Source organism: Furipterus horrens, unplaced genomic scaffold (genome assembly GCF_987537825.1).
Source record: "Furipterus horrens unplaced genomic scaffold, mFurHor1.1.pri manual_scaffold_2, whole genome shotgun sequence".
Lineage (NCBI taxonomy): Eukaryota > Metazoa > Chordata > Mammalia > Chiroptera > Furipteridae > Furipterus > Furipterus horrens.
Genome location: NW_028327172.1, coordinates 175,411,003 through 175,426,519, shown reverse-complemented (window position 1 = coordinate 175,426,519; position 15,517 = coordinate 175,411,003). Strand labels below are relative to the sequence as shown.

The 15,517-nt window shown below is 33.0% G+C and overlaps 1 protein-coding gene across 1 annotated transcript in view; it reads right to left on the bottom strand.

Moving 5' to 3' along the window:
- UBA6 (ubiquitin like modifier activating enzyme 6) overlaps window positions 1–15,517 on the bottom strand; it is an 80,179-nt gene that overhangs the window by 29,869 nt on the left and 34,793 nt on the right. The window contains exons 8-13 of the mRNA XM_090266810.1: window positions 11,665–11,787; window positions 9,760–9,883; window positions 6,426–6,529; window positions 4,882–4,944; window positions 4,038–4,114; window positions 3,400–3,466 (exon numbers count right to left, since the gene is read on the bottom strand). Coding sequence (XP_090122936.1) covers window positions 3,400–3,466; window positions 4,038–4,114; window positions 4,882–4,944; window positions 6,426–6,529; window positions 9,760–9,883; window positions 11,665–11,787 — 558 coding nt within the window. The remainder of the gene's footprint in view (window positions 1–3,399; window positions 3,467–4,037; window positions 4,115–4,881; window positions 4,945–6,425; window positions 6,530–9,759; window positions 9,884–11,664; window positions 11,788–15,517) is intronic.

Genomic DNA, 15,517 nt, shown 5'->3' with positions numbered 1-15,517 from the left:
TAAGTTCTGTCTTCTTTTTCTCTTCTTATTCTTTCAACATTAGTAACCTTAATTTTAACCTTAAGATTCAAGTTTGGCTCAATTAATCTCCTAAAATGCTATGCAAAATAATAGTACTTGTGCACTGAGGGGGAAAGAGGAAAGGCTTTTACTACATTCTCAGAGATATCTGTAATACCAAAAAGAGGTTAATATCTACTTACTGTTCCACCCACTCCCATTTCATTTTCTGTATGTTATTACTTTTCAACCATTTAGCACTAACCGCAACTCAGTTTATAATTTCATTTAAGTTGTACCATTTGACTACAGAAATTGGTGGTGGTGATAATAAAAACAGAAAATGAGAATGTTAACAGAAGCCTTAGGATGACAATGGCTTAAATCTGAATTTCCCCACACTATCTCCAGGAGATATATCCACAAGAGCTTCAGCACTGCTAGGAAACAGAGAATATTATGACCTTCAAGTTACCTGTAAGTAGAAAAATAAATACCAAACTTCAAGACAACTATTTTTGGACTTCATATTGCTGCAAACCTGCCTGCAGAGCAGCAAGCATGTAACCACAGAAGAGAATGAAAGGTATAATGGTCACGAAGCACAGTCAGTATCATTCTGAGAACACAGAAGTTCTCACACTAAATGTAAAAAATACCGAACATGTATGAAATCTGGCAGAGCTCAGCAATGTCTAAGATGAAAGAACTTCTCTGGGAGAGTGATATAAATAGAAAGAGGGAAACATCCTTTGACAGAAAGGGCTAAAGAAGGAAGATGAAAAGTTAAGGGTTTGGCAGAAATCAAAGAGATCCACAAACACACCAACTCATTCACCCCACTCCCTACAAAAACACCATCAACTAAAAAAAAAAAACTACTTTTCACGTGTTGAGAGGAGTTCTAGAAATAGAAATCTAAAAGCACCCAAAATCCTTACGCTGTCCAAAAATAAGCAGAAAAACCAGTTTACCATGACAAGCTAATCTAAGAAGGAAACAAAGTTACAATTAAAACATTTCAGCTACCAAAAGTTTCTCTTCCAAAACCATTACAAGGCAGAGGAAATTTTGATTGTATATTTGTATATCCTTAACAAACACTTGAAGATGTTGGATAAGAAACACAAAATACTCCACCTTGAACCACAAATTTAATAAGAACCAAAATAATCTATTCTATCCCCAAAAGAAGATATAAATTTTAAAAATCTGCGACTATGTATCAAAATGGGCCCATTGTATACCTAGAATAACTTAGTGAATAATCAACCCTAAGTCATATATCGAAAAAAATATACAGGTCCTAAATGCAAAAAGACCAGATTACTTATAAGAGCAAGAAAATTAAGCTGGCATCATATTTCTCAAGAATATGATAACAGAAAGATATTACTGAAGAAAGAGCCTAGAATTTTATATCTATCTCAGCTGTCTTTCAAGTATGAAAGCTAAAGAAAAATTTTAAACATGTAAGAATGTAGAGAATACTGTAATTCCAAGCTCTTCCTGAGAAATATACTATAGACCAAAACTGATTTTTAGATTAACTATAAAGCAAGAGTACTCAAAACAGGATGGTACTAGCAAAAGAATAGAAACAACCAATGGCAGATAACAGTGAGTTCAGATATAGCCATGCACATAGATGGTGAGATACCAATGCACACACTTTAAAATGGCTAAAATCAAACAAACAGATAATACAAAGTTATAGAGAGAATGAAGAACAACTCAAAGTCTCATACATTTCTGGTGGAAATGCAAAATGGTACAGCTACTCTGCAAAAACAATTTGGCAATTTTATAAAATTAAATGATAGATCTATCATATGGCTCTGTAATACATTATTAGATGTTCACCCAAGAAAAATGAAAACATACGTCCACACCAAAATCTATATGCACATGTTTGTAGTAGATTTATTCATAAACTGCCTAAATTGGAAACTACTGATTGGTGCAGGGACAAAGTACATCTATACAATGGAATACTACTCAGCAATAAAATGAAATAAACATGTAACAATGCAGATGAAAGTCAAATTCATTATTTTTGGTAAAAGCAGCCAGACTCAAAAGGCTACACGACATAAAACTATAGTGGTTGCTATGTTTTAGTTGGGGGATGAAATGGTTAAGGGAACTATTAGCATTATGGAAATGTTTTACATCTGAATTGTGGTGGTAGATACATAACTGGACACTTTGAATTCATTGTGTACAGATGAGTTAATTATATACAGAAGTTTATATAACTAACTGAACACCTAAAAAGGTGAAATTTATATTTTATCTCAATAAATCTGATAAATCCCTAAATCATACCCTTCCTTTTAATGACAGGTTTCAACGATCTACTTCTAGCTTTTATACTTTTTTAACTTTATAGTTTTTTTTTTACTATTTTTATTATATTTTTAAATTAAATGTATTGGGAACATTGATTAATAACATTATATAACGTCAGGTATACAACTCTATAATATGGTATCTGTATACTCACTTGTGTGCTCCCTACCCGAAATCTAGTCTCCTTTCTTCCGCCACCTTGTATTTGACCCCTTGTCCTCTCCGTCCTTCCCCCACACCCCTCCACTCTGGTAACCACCACCCTGTTGTCTAGGAGATATATCCAGGAGTCTGCTTTTGTGCTTATGTTTGCTCATTTGTTGCTTTTTCCTTTGTATCCCACATATGAATGAAATCATACAGCTCTTGACCTTTTATACATTTTTCTAACCACTAAATATGAAATAAGAGGTCTTTCATTTATGACTAGTGATTGTTTTCAGTAATTTATTATTTTGTTTTAATTACATAAATGAGATTGTTAAAACTTTCATTTCTCCTTCATTTTTATAAAATAAGAACAACAACACAATTTTAAAATAATTGCACAAACATTGCTATGTTTATATCTGCTAAAATGAAAGTTGGCTAGCAGGCCCAATCACTTAAAATGATAAAACCATTTTCTAGGTTATATGTCCACACATGACATGCAAAATGCAATTAAGAGACATGAATGTATAATTTACAAAAGACTATTTATATGAAAGCTGATGACTTTATATAGTGAATTTTGGTGGGTTAACAAACCAAGTAAATCAGAAGAGATAATACTAACACTAAAAATGTAGCAGCAGTAGCAAATTCTATTACTATATGCCACATACTGTTCTAAGCACTTTACAAAATTAAATTACCTAATATTCACAACCCTCTGAGACAGGTTAACTTCATTTTATACATTCATAAATTAAAACAGAATGAAGTCAAGTAACTTGTCTACTGTCAATAATTAGCAAAGCTGTGATCTGAAGGATAAGAAAACATGAATATATAGAACATTTATATGTTACACATCTTTTGAAAGCCATAACTTAGAATAGTTACCTTCTCTTCCAAAGTTTCTCTTATAGATGTTGCTAGTTTCAACAGCTCTTCTGAATCTTTTTGGCACCTAAGATTCAAAACAAAGCACCCCAAATTCAGTTTTCTCAATTACTATGAACAACAGGTCATATTCAAATCTAAAATTTAAGAAGTATGTTTAAAAAATGTAGAATTTTGCTAACAGGTAGGAGCACAAAGTGCTTTGATGACTTGAATACTGGCTTACATATACAAGCTCACTAAGGACAGTGTATAAATAATACTTAGTTTTAAATATATAAATCAGAAACCTTTTGCAACAGTACTTCTGGCTTAATGGGCTAGAAGGTAAAAAAATTGCATAGTGGATTCATAATTCAATTACTCTCAGCTTTTTTATTTAAAAAGTTATAGTTTTTTGAAGACTTCAAAATGGAAAAATTCTTATTTAATGTAATTCCAACTATAGAAATTAATCTCCCCACTCCCACCAGAAAAAACAACCCAGGAAGTCATAATAAATGTTTCTATAGTTTGGGTTATCTACTGGTGTTGCAATTATAAAGAGGTTTACTTACTTAAAATTTTTTTTAATCTATAATTTTTGAAAAACTGTTTTCATAATAAAGAAAAAAGTTATTTCAAAGCAAGAACATTACCCAATATTTGGCTTGCGACTGTAGTTCTCCTGAAACTGGTGCAAGGCAAGCATAGCTGTGTGAATCTGTAAAGGTGCCTATTTAGAACATTAAAACCGGAAAATGTAATAATGTGCCAGGGACTGTGTTAATGCTTTAAAAATATTATTTAATTTAATTGTTACAATACACAAATTAGCTTAACATCACTATTATCTCTAACATGGAGTAAGCTAAATCTTAGAGAAGTTAAATGATTTGATTTTAAGGCAATAAAGCAATACTGAAGCAATGGATCTAAGTCTCAATTCCAGGTAGTATGACTAGTTTTTACTAGGTTATCTATATGAAACTTAAAGAGTAGTATCAACCAAACAACAACTATAAAACATTTGTACAAGACCACTTACTTCATTTTTCCTTATCAAAATTTACAAATTTGGGAACTGTTAATATAACTCTTTCCTTATCACAAATACATGCACCTGTACAAAATTATATCCAGTGATTTATAAAAATAGAATAAATGCTTCCAAGGTTTTTTGGGAAAAAGTTATATGAAACTCTCATGGTTTAGAAAATCTTTTAATAACATCATCTTCACATAAATTACTGAAATTGTCTTTTAACTATCAAAGCTACGTATAATCAATCAAACTTTTCCCCATTATTCTACTATTTTACATTATATAAATTTGTTTTTAATCTTTGGAAGTCAACCTTTTATACATGAATATAACCTTTATCAAGAAAACCTTATAGAAAGATATATACATGGTTACCCCATTTTAACTTTATAATCTCTCTTACCAATCCCAATCCCCCACTCTGCAGCCTCTTTTAAAACCTCCAAACTTTTGTTTACCTCAGGTTTGCCAAAATCTGCAATAAGGCACTTTGGATGTTTTATCTGTTTCTCCAAAGATTCCTAATAGAAGTAAAACAAAACAATTACTCTACTGCAAGGGAGCGATTACCTGACAAAATATACCAAGCACTAAAAGCAATGGATCTTTCCAAAAGGTCTGAAATAAATAAGGTTGGGCTACTTTCTTTCTTTCTTTTTTAAAGTAGTATTAAGAATAATTTATTCACTAATCCACTGAGCTAACAGTAATTGAGCTACTAGGTGCAAATCAATTAAATAGGACTCAGAATGGTTTGTTACTAAATAAAAATCTGATTTCCACTGGAATGTTGATACTCCACCATCTTGACCAGAAAGAAGCCTGGGTTACTAAGTTTTAACTTAAATATAAAATATCTGCCATTCTTCCTGATACCCCTTGTCTTATTAACACACTTTATTTTTTAAAAATGTTAAAGGCAATTAGATGGCATGATTCACATTATAAATTTGGGAAGAAATGGGAAGAACATCTGTATACTTAGAAAAAACATCATTTTAGTTGAAAAGCTACCATATTTTTCTGGTATGTTATTAAGACTTGTTATGCATGACAAGACTGGAATACTCAAAATAAAATTTTCTGTGTGGAGTTAACACATAAAGACAAACAAACAAGCAAAAACAAACAAAAAAACACAGAACCAATCAATCAAATAAACAAAAATCCAAAAAACGAAACCCCAAACTCCAACACAATTTGAAATTTACTTGGAGCATCAACTATCTAATTAAAAATAGGGGGCAGGGACAAGAGAAAATAAGGTAGGGAAAGATTTGACTAGGGGTAGTTATTTTAATCTGTTATTTTGCTCTAACTTTGGTTTGAACAAAGCCTTATAGAGGACTATAGTAAATAATGATTCTAGAAAAGAAAAGGTAATCAAGTTACAACCTTGAGAATTTATAAGAAAATAAAGACATGTATTAGCTTATACTGAGAAATGGGCTAAAGATTTAAGTAGAGACTCCTGTGTTTCTTGATACAAGTAACTTCCACATTTTCTCTATTCAGATATTTACATATTCCTTTCAGTGCTAGCTGAAAGAAATTACTTTATTTTTCCATCATATATACTGTTTCTTAAAATTTTAGATGTTAAAATTAAAAGAAATATATATTCCTTTTACTTTAAAAATGTAAGTGAAAAGTAAAATATAGTTTCAATGCTTATTAAATCTTTAAAAAATATGTTTCATCTTTTGTCTTAGGAAGTAATGGTAAGAAATATGATTGACTCTTTGATGATTCAAAGGTATTTTTTTTTTCAAGGTAATTTATATACCTTAATTATATGGATATGGTATTCTAGCTGTAAATTTTTTGTTGATATCAGTCTATTTCCTTAGCTTGACATCATTTCCTCAAAGTAGGTGCAAATTAAAAAAATAAAATCTGTTCAGGCTTTAAGTTAACTGTTCGGTTAGCTATTTATTACTTTTTTCTCTTCTGCCATTCTTCTGTAGAGAAATATTTTTTTAAGCAGAAAAAAAATACTTACAAAGTAAAATGTTTTAGAAGTCTTAACTTGGACAGCTATGCCTCCATGTAAATAAGGCTCCAGTTCTGTAGTATCACCAATGCTAAAAGAAAATGGTGATACCACTAAAAAAAAAAGAAAAGAAAGCCATTATTTACTGACATAGGTATTTAAATCAAGATGTTAATTTTCCCAAATACACAACATTAAGAAGATCACATTATAAATCTTTTTTGGAGGGTAAAGGGAGGAGGTATAGGGGTAGGCAGAAATGTGAAGAGCGAGACAAATTATTTTCCAAAGTGAATTTAAGGACTTAAAAATAGCCATGAAAACACAAAGGGAAAATAGGTAATGACAGGTGCTTCTTAGATATTCAAATATTTATTTATTTAATCAATTGTCACCCAAGGACACGCTTATTGATTTTAGAGAGAGGGGAAAGGAGAGTGAAAGAGCAGGAGAGAAACATCGATCAGTTGTCTCGCATACTCTCCCCGAGGATGGACTGAATCCATAACCTAGGCATATGCCCTGACCAGGAATTGAACCCGTGTCCTTTCAGTTCATGGACAATACTCGCAACCAATTGAGCCACACCAGCAAGGACTAGATATTTTAATCTTGTATAAAGCCTCAATAATTAGTATATTGGTACTAATTACACATAATAATAATTAACATAGCATGGTACTAGCTCATGAATAGCCAGGCAGACAAACAATAAATTAAGAAAAATCAGAAATAGACTCACAAGGAATACAATTAAAGGTGGCACCTTAAACCAGTGAGAAAATGACAAGATTATACAATATATTTTTTGGGGAAAAATGCCATCTGGGAAAGTATCTAATCCAATTAGGTAAAAGTTTAAATGCTGAAGAAGATGCTAAAAATATTATAAGACAGAAGCATGGGAGAAAAATTTCTTTAAAACTTGCGGTAAGGAAGGCTTTTCAAATATGACTCAAAATAAAAATTGTAATTAAAAACTGTTATACGCACACAATAAAAACAAATCACAAGGTCAAATACCAAATTAGGAAAAATACTTTCAATTTATATAAAATGCCCTCAGCAAACATGCCCTGTATTTTAGGAGTTCTAAGGAATGGTTAAATAATCAACAACTCAACAGGAAAAAGGGCAAAGGATAGGTGATTCACATTAAAGAACAAACAAATAGCCCTAAAACTTAAGAAAATGTACTTAATTTTATTTATAATATGTAAAATATAAATTAAAATTATACTGTGATACAATTCATTCATAGCATGAAATACTATACTGCCATAAAAGAAAATTTAAAGAAAAAAACAAAATGAATGTTCTGCAATTACTGATGTGAAAAGATCATGTAGCTATTTTGTTTAGTGAAAAGACAAAGGGTAGATGCATAATAGGATATACTGTATGTAAAGAAGTGTAAGGGAAGCCTAGAAGGACACATAAACTAACAACCAGTGAATGGGTAAGAACTGAATGGGAGCCACAGGTAGGCAGAAAAGTTTTCACTGTAAATATGTGGCCTTGTTTTCGAACGATTTCCTTGTTAAAAAATTAAATGAAATAAATAGTAAGCCCTTTCTCCACACAGCCGTATGTGAGGGGGGACCCCAAAAAACCCAGAATTATCTTCTGGAGGGCAGGCCCTTTGTAGTACAGGCTTCCCTGATAGGTGAGTGTTCTAGGAACCCATCTGTGTCAGTGTACCAGCTGATGTTGTGTGAGAGGCTGCGTTTGGCTTCAGTGAATTTTTCTGAACTCTCAGCACGTTTGCCCATTTTATGATGGGTTATTTATGAGCACACCTGCCCACACCATGCTGAGTGTTCAGCAGTTTTTTAGCATAAATGGTATGACCCCTGTGCCCCACCTTCCTATTCACCCATTTTTTTATAAATAAATTCTGGGTTTTTTTGGGTTCCCCCTTGTGTAAGTAGAGAAAGAAAGATCAATGGAGTAAAAATCAAACTTAGCTGCTGTTTTGGAGAGGGGAGAAGACCTAAAATAATACTCATTTTAAACATTAGTTAAACATATACACATACATATGTACATCTAGAATAAGAACATATTATTTTAACTATTTAAAAATGTTTTTCAAACAATAGAAACTTAGATCAGTAAGTACCAATTAATAACTGTTAAAAAAAGTTTCATAAACAGGTATTCTATTTAAATATTCCATCTCTGCCCTAAGAATTTTTGGAACCAAATGTGGGTTTTGTTTATTTTCATTCCTTGATACCCAGTGGCTCCTCCTTATATATTTATCTGCAGGAGTCAGATCCATCATCACAATCCACCATGGCATGGATCCCAAAATAACAAATGATAATCTTAAATGACTATCATTTAAATGATAATGATTAAATGATTAGCTTAAATGATTAGCTGAGTCATTATTTGCAAAAAGAGATCTAAATTCTTTAATACTAATGATGCGAATCTGTAGTTTACATATTTAGATGCAGACTTGAGTACAAAATCCAACAGTTTTGTTACCAATGATGTTTAAATATACATCCAAAGTTGTTTTTCTATGAAGAGTTCGTAACAGGACTGATTTTTCCTCTCCTAAGATCCATTTTGTAGTTATTAAAAGAAAACAACAGTAATCCATTTACTAGTCTATATACTAATCACATAATTATATTTTCAAATGCTCTAAAGATAAAACTGAATTAGTCTCAGCTGAACAGGTACAAAATTGTCTTCTTTGAATTACAGGATATTTAGCAATGTCTTTTACTCTTAAACATGGCTAAAGGAAAATCACAAACTATGTAGACTAACACTGCTATAAATTCATTATGTTCAACTTCAAGTGGGCCCTAAATGTTGTTTGATAATCCTGTTATTTTTAAAAATGTTATTCTCAAATCTCTTGTTTTGTCACCTTTATACTCTTCACTGGGCAATGATCTCATCTTAGTCCACTGAAAAAAACAGATTCCTTCTATTTCATGCCGACAGACCCACAAACTTGCCTGCAGTAACATCCATTCATTTCTTTTACCCAAGCAACTAAACAAAAGTGTGTTTCTCCACTTGAATATTACTACCTCACAAAGCCAACACAATCTTCAAATTTTAATCAAGACAATGTGCCTGTACTACTGTGGCACAAAAAGGGTAGGTTTTCTTGCTAAGTTTAGAGTTCCCAGAATGCCTATCATACATACCATCACTGAATAATGTTAACATCTCCTTAGATTTAATGTTTTAAGGCCAAGAACTGGATCACGTCTGTGTGAGCTGATGTGTTCTCAACACAAAGTATAGTATCTGAACTACAAATGTACAGAATAATGAATAAGTATAAATGAATTAATGAAACATACAAACTTACCAGTTATTTGTTGTGTAGATCCATTTAAGCCAGTCATTCCATTAATTTCTCGAAATGTTACAAATTGTCCTGTCTCAAGTTTGTGAGGATGATTTTCAAGGCAAGTTACAATGCCATTATTAGCCTAAAAATAAGAGTACAGTAATCTACTAAGAAACAAGTTAATGTATTACTTTTTTGTACAATACCAAATCTCACACAAAAAGTACCATGTAATCATAAAATTCTCAAAAAACCCCAGAATCTCAAGCCAGTCTTCTCCTTCCTTAGTAAAAGCAAGACTTTAAAAAACTGTCACAAAATAGTGGTCAACTTATTGTTTTATTATGTATGTTTAAAATATAATTTCTGTGCTTGGGGGAAAAAGAGATTCCACACTTGTTCAAATATTTCATAGACACAAAGATCCTTGAACTTATAAAAAACACTCAAAATTATCGAATGTAACTTTTAAAGTCATGATATAGAAACTGTGCATAAAAGATGAGTCTCTAACCTTGAAGATTAAAAAAAAGAAAGGAGGATGGAGACATAAAGCTGGGAAACTAGAAGTTTAAAGCTTGCCCAACACTTTAAAGCAAAGAAATAATGTGTAGCCCAGCCAGCTTCTTAGGATAAAAATAGAAACAAATTAGCTTATCTCACCAAAGAGCATGAATGAGACAGGTCAAAGGTCTAGATATTTCCTAATTACATATAATCCTATACACTGCTTGACTAAGGTGATAATAATTTAATCTACATGAAATCTTATGAAATTACCATTCTCTTTCTATCATAATTGTGTAGATTCTAAAAGTTATCTTGATGCTTAATGATTTGGATAAGAATAAAATTATGATCACTAACATATTCATAAAATTAATGTAATGTGGGTTTGCTAATATCTCCAGAAGAATAGAATTCATAAGAAATTTATTCAGAAATAATTCCTTGCAAATAAGTTAAATGGGTACATTTATGATATCTTCTAATTCTTTATCATAACTTCCACTTCTTGTACTATTCAATAAAATACCAACATAATACAAGGATCCATACTCTCCCTTAGAACTTATTCTAACTGTATAGTATTCTCAGGGACAACTAAAAACTATTGGAGGTAAAAGACTGAATAATAAACCATTCTGTAAGCAGGGAGATACAAAGAATTTTTCAATGAACTGAAACCACATTGGGTTTAAAAATACAGCATAAAGAGAGAAATACCAGTAGTATTAAATATATATTATCAATCACTTATATTGGCATCTTTTGAGCTTTTAATGTAAACTGATTATAAAAAATGCAAATGAAGTAAGGATTTAGGCTAAAAAAAGTATAAATGGATCATAAAGATTTTTCCAAAATTTTTTTAGGGAATAAAAAATTAAGCTACCCTGATATCAAAGGCCTCCTGATTTGAAGATTAATTAATTCTTAAAATGTTTTTCCTCCTCCAAATAATGTTTTGGAAATATAATAGCTTTTGTCTATAACGCATTAAGTGTGCATCTTCCTAGAATCAGCGTTGGGCCAGGTAAGTTATGACACAGTACATCTATGATCTGATATAATACATCTGTGATTTGACACAATATACAATTCAGCAAACACTGAATCACAGCGTATGTCCTGTAAGAACATGACGTAGAACAAAATTATAATTATAATTTATAACATAAGCAAAAATTGATCTACCAATTATTTTAATTAGAAGAAATCCAGAATACTCTTTTTAGTCTAACTTAAATTTAGCTTTAGTATAATACAATCATGATATTAACAAAATATCCCCTCATGAATTAACTTAAAATATTACATATTAAAATGTTTTTCTAATGCTACCTTTTAAAAATTGTATTCACATAAACTTAAAAAAAATCAATCCTATACATATACAATAATATACATATATAATCATACTTGCGTTATATTTGAAATGAAGATTTCTTTGGGTTCTTCTCCTGTTGTATCTAAAACTTCAAATTCATTACCAAAATCACAAAACAGCTGTGACCAAATTCCATGTACATCTGCACTGATAAACTGTAAAATGATAAAAACAAGTTCAAGCTTACCTATATATAGAAAGAAAAAAAAACAGCCCAAATATCCTGGGCCCTTTAATGACACTGTCACTTATAATTATGAATATCATTTGAGAGTAGTGAGACTTCCGGCCAAGATGGAGCCGTGGACACGCTTCACTTCCTCACACAGCCATAAAAAGGATTACAATTACCTCAAAACAAACAAACAAAAACAGAAATGCCAGAATATTGAACTGTATGAAAGTCCAACAACCAAGGATTTTAAAAAGTCATATTCATCTAAATGGATAGGAGGGGTGGAGCTGGGGAGCCAGAGTGGAGAGGACGTGGTGTGGTGATGGCGAGATGGCAAGATGGCAAGGCAGTGCTGTGGCCAGGAGAAAGAGCGGTCCCACATTCACTTATGGCAGATAAAAGGCTGGGAGGGACACCGGGGGAGAGATCCCAGACCCAGCCTAAGCCACTCCAAACAGTTGGGGTTGGAGCGGCAGTGGGATCTGGAGCTGCAGAAGAAACTGCCTGTCTTCTCGGGAGAGTCCATTTAGAGGGTTCAAACGGTGGTAGAATATATGCAAACCCACTCTGGGAACCGTCACCATGGCAACAGCTAGAGGGGTGCCAGCTGCATACGGAAAGTGGGTGAAGTGACAGGAAGAGGGGTGAGTGCTGAGCAAGCAGAATTGCTCCCCCTCTGACCATACCCACACATACAGGACCGCATCATGCAGCACTGATGAATACCTAACACTCTGCCCCTTAGATTAACATTTTCAGCAGCTTCCCTAATACACTGAAACAAATACAGGGCTGCTGTCAAATTGAGGAGATAAAGAAGTATGGCCCAAATGAAAGAACATCAAAACTCCAGAAAAAGAACTAAGCAAAATGGAGATAGCCAACCTATCAGACGCAGAGTTCACCACACTGGTAATAAGGATGCTCAGAGAAACGACTGAGCACGGTAAACAAATAAGGGAAGAAATGAAAGCAACACTAAGTGCAATAAAGAAAAATCCACAGAAAACCATCAGTGAAGGGGAGGAAGCCAGAATTCAAATTAACAATTTGGAACAAGAGGAAGAAATAAACATTCAACCAAAACAAAATGAACAAATAAGAATTCAAAACATGAGAATTTAAAAAGACTCTGGGGCATCTCCAAAAGCGCCAATATTCAAATCACAGGGATGCCAGAGGAGAAGAGGAAGAGCAAGAAATTGAGAATTTATGTGAAAAAATAATGAAGGAAAACTTCCCAAATTTGGTGAAGGAAATAGACATATAAGTTCAAGAAGCACAGAATCCCAAACGAGTTGGACCTAAAGAGGACCACACCAAGACACATCATAATTAAAATACCAAAGGTTAAAGATAAAGAAAGATTCTTAAAAGCAGCTGAAAAGAGTTACATACAAAGGAGTTCCCATAAGATTGTCAGCTGATTTCTCCAAAGAAACTTTGCAGTAAGAATGGACTGGCAAGAAGTATTCAAAGTGATGAAAACCAAGGACCTACAACCAAGATTACTCTATCCAACCAAGATTACTCTATCCAGTAAAGCTATCATTTGGAATGGAAGGGCAGAAAAAGTGCTTCCCAGACAAGGTAAAGCTAAAGGAGTTCATTATCATCCACAGACCCACCCACTCTGGGAACGACAGCCAGGGCAACAGCTAGAGAGGCGCCAGTCCTATACAGAAGTGGGAGAAGTGCCTGAAAAAGGGACGAGTGCTGGGCAGGCGGCATTGTTCCCTCGCGGACCCCTCCCCCACATACAGCACCACAATGTGGTGAAACAGGTCACCCTGCACTGACGAATCCCTACGGCTTCGCCCCTTACATCCCCAAGCCATTATTATATGAAATGTCAAAGGAACTTACTCAAGAAAAAGATCAAAACTATGAGCACTAAAATGACAACAAACTCACAACTATCAAGAACTGAATCTAACAAAAACAAAATCCAACTAAGCAAACCAGAATAGGAACAGAATCATAGGTATGGAATTCATCTGAAAGGTTATCAGCTGGGAGGCGAGAGGGGAAGAAATGGAGAAGTGGTGCAGGGACTAAGAAGCATAATTGGTTGGTACAAAATAGGCAGGGGGAAGTTAAAAATAATATAGGAAAGGGTGAAGCCCTAAGGGGGGGGTGGGATTGATAGAGGGAAGGGGGGTACTGGGCAGAGGGAAGCAAAGGGGGAAAAATTGGAACTAATGTAACAAGATAATCAATAAAATATACTTACAAAAAAAGGGGGGGCTGAGGAATTGACATGAAAGGTAAATATCACATTTTTAAACAGAATCATAAATGTGTTACTGAAAGTGATTTTTATTACACATATACTCTTCATTCTAAATCTGTAAAGAATGTTTTCGTGTTCAGTTTTTTTAGTTACTGATAGCATCTTTTACCTGGTCATATACTGCCTTTACTATCAAAATAGGTACATACAGCAATTCTTTTGAGACATAAAATTGAGCAGAACTTTTTTTAAGATTAAAAGCCTAAACTTGAGGGAGAATTTCTTCATTTCAAAAGAACTTTAATAATATAAATATATGTATCGACTATAGAAACAAGGATTTTAATTTATAAACTACCATAAATATTTTATAAAACTTTTATGACCTTTTTAAGTCATACTCATCTGCTTTACTTAAATTGTGAACCAGAACACAAACATTCTACAAAGTGCAAATATGCTAGGTAATACCACAGTCCAAAAATTTTCAGCACATTTTAGACATTATGATTATGGCTTAGTACCCATTTCAAAGGGACAAACAGCCCTTTCCAAAGAAACAAATGACGCCACAAAGAAGGTGGAGTTAGTAATGTATATTCAACTGTAGGGGAAGAATTTTGAGTTTTCTCATCTAAATCTCTTTCCAGTATTTCCAATGTTATGGTTACTTATTTAATTCATCTGGACCAAAAGCTAGGAGTTATTCTTAATCATTCTTTCTTTCACAGCTCACACTGATCCATTCTCAAGTTCTGTTAGCATTTTTTTTAACCAAAGATACCTCAAATTCAACAACTTCTCAAAATCTCTATTCACACCTCTCTTGAATAAGGCACTAATATTTCTCACCTGGATTACTGCATTTGCCCTTAATCGGCCTATCTACCTCTATTCTACTCTTACAACTCAACAGTCCTCTTTCTTTTTTGTTTCATGACCATTTAATTATCTTAAAAATTACTGAGGACCCAAAGAACTTTTGTTCATACAGGTTATACCATTGATATTTATTCTGTTAGAAACTAAAACAAAGAAACAATCAAAATACAATACACACACACACACACATACACACACACACACTCTCCACATTAGCTGTGAGAGCAATGGTATCACTACGCAAAGACTGGAAACTCCACTGCATTATGTAAGAGAATCAAAGTGAAAAAGGTAAATAATATTTTAGTAATATTATAAAAATAGTTTGACACCTGCAGATCTCATGAAAGAGTCTCAGGGACCCTCAGTGTCCTTGGACCATACTTTAAAAACTATTGCTATAGTCTATTCTCCATACAGCACAACCAGAGTGATCTATTAAAAATATACATTAAACCAAAACTCAGACATTCTAAACTGTGATCTGTAAGAAAATGGTCTTCTAACTACTTCTCCAACCTAAGCTGGTATCTTTTACTCTTAATCTCTTCTTTTTACCCAAACTCCCATTCTGGCCCTGCTTGTTCCTACTGTT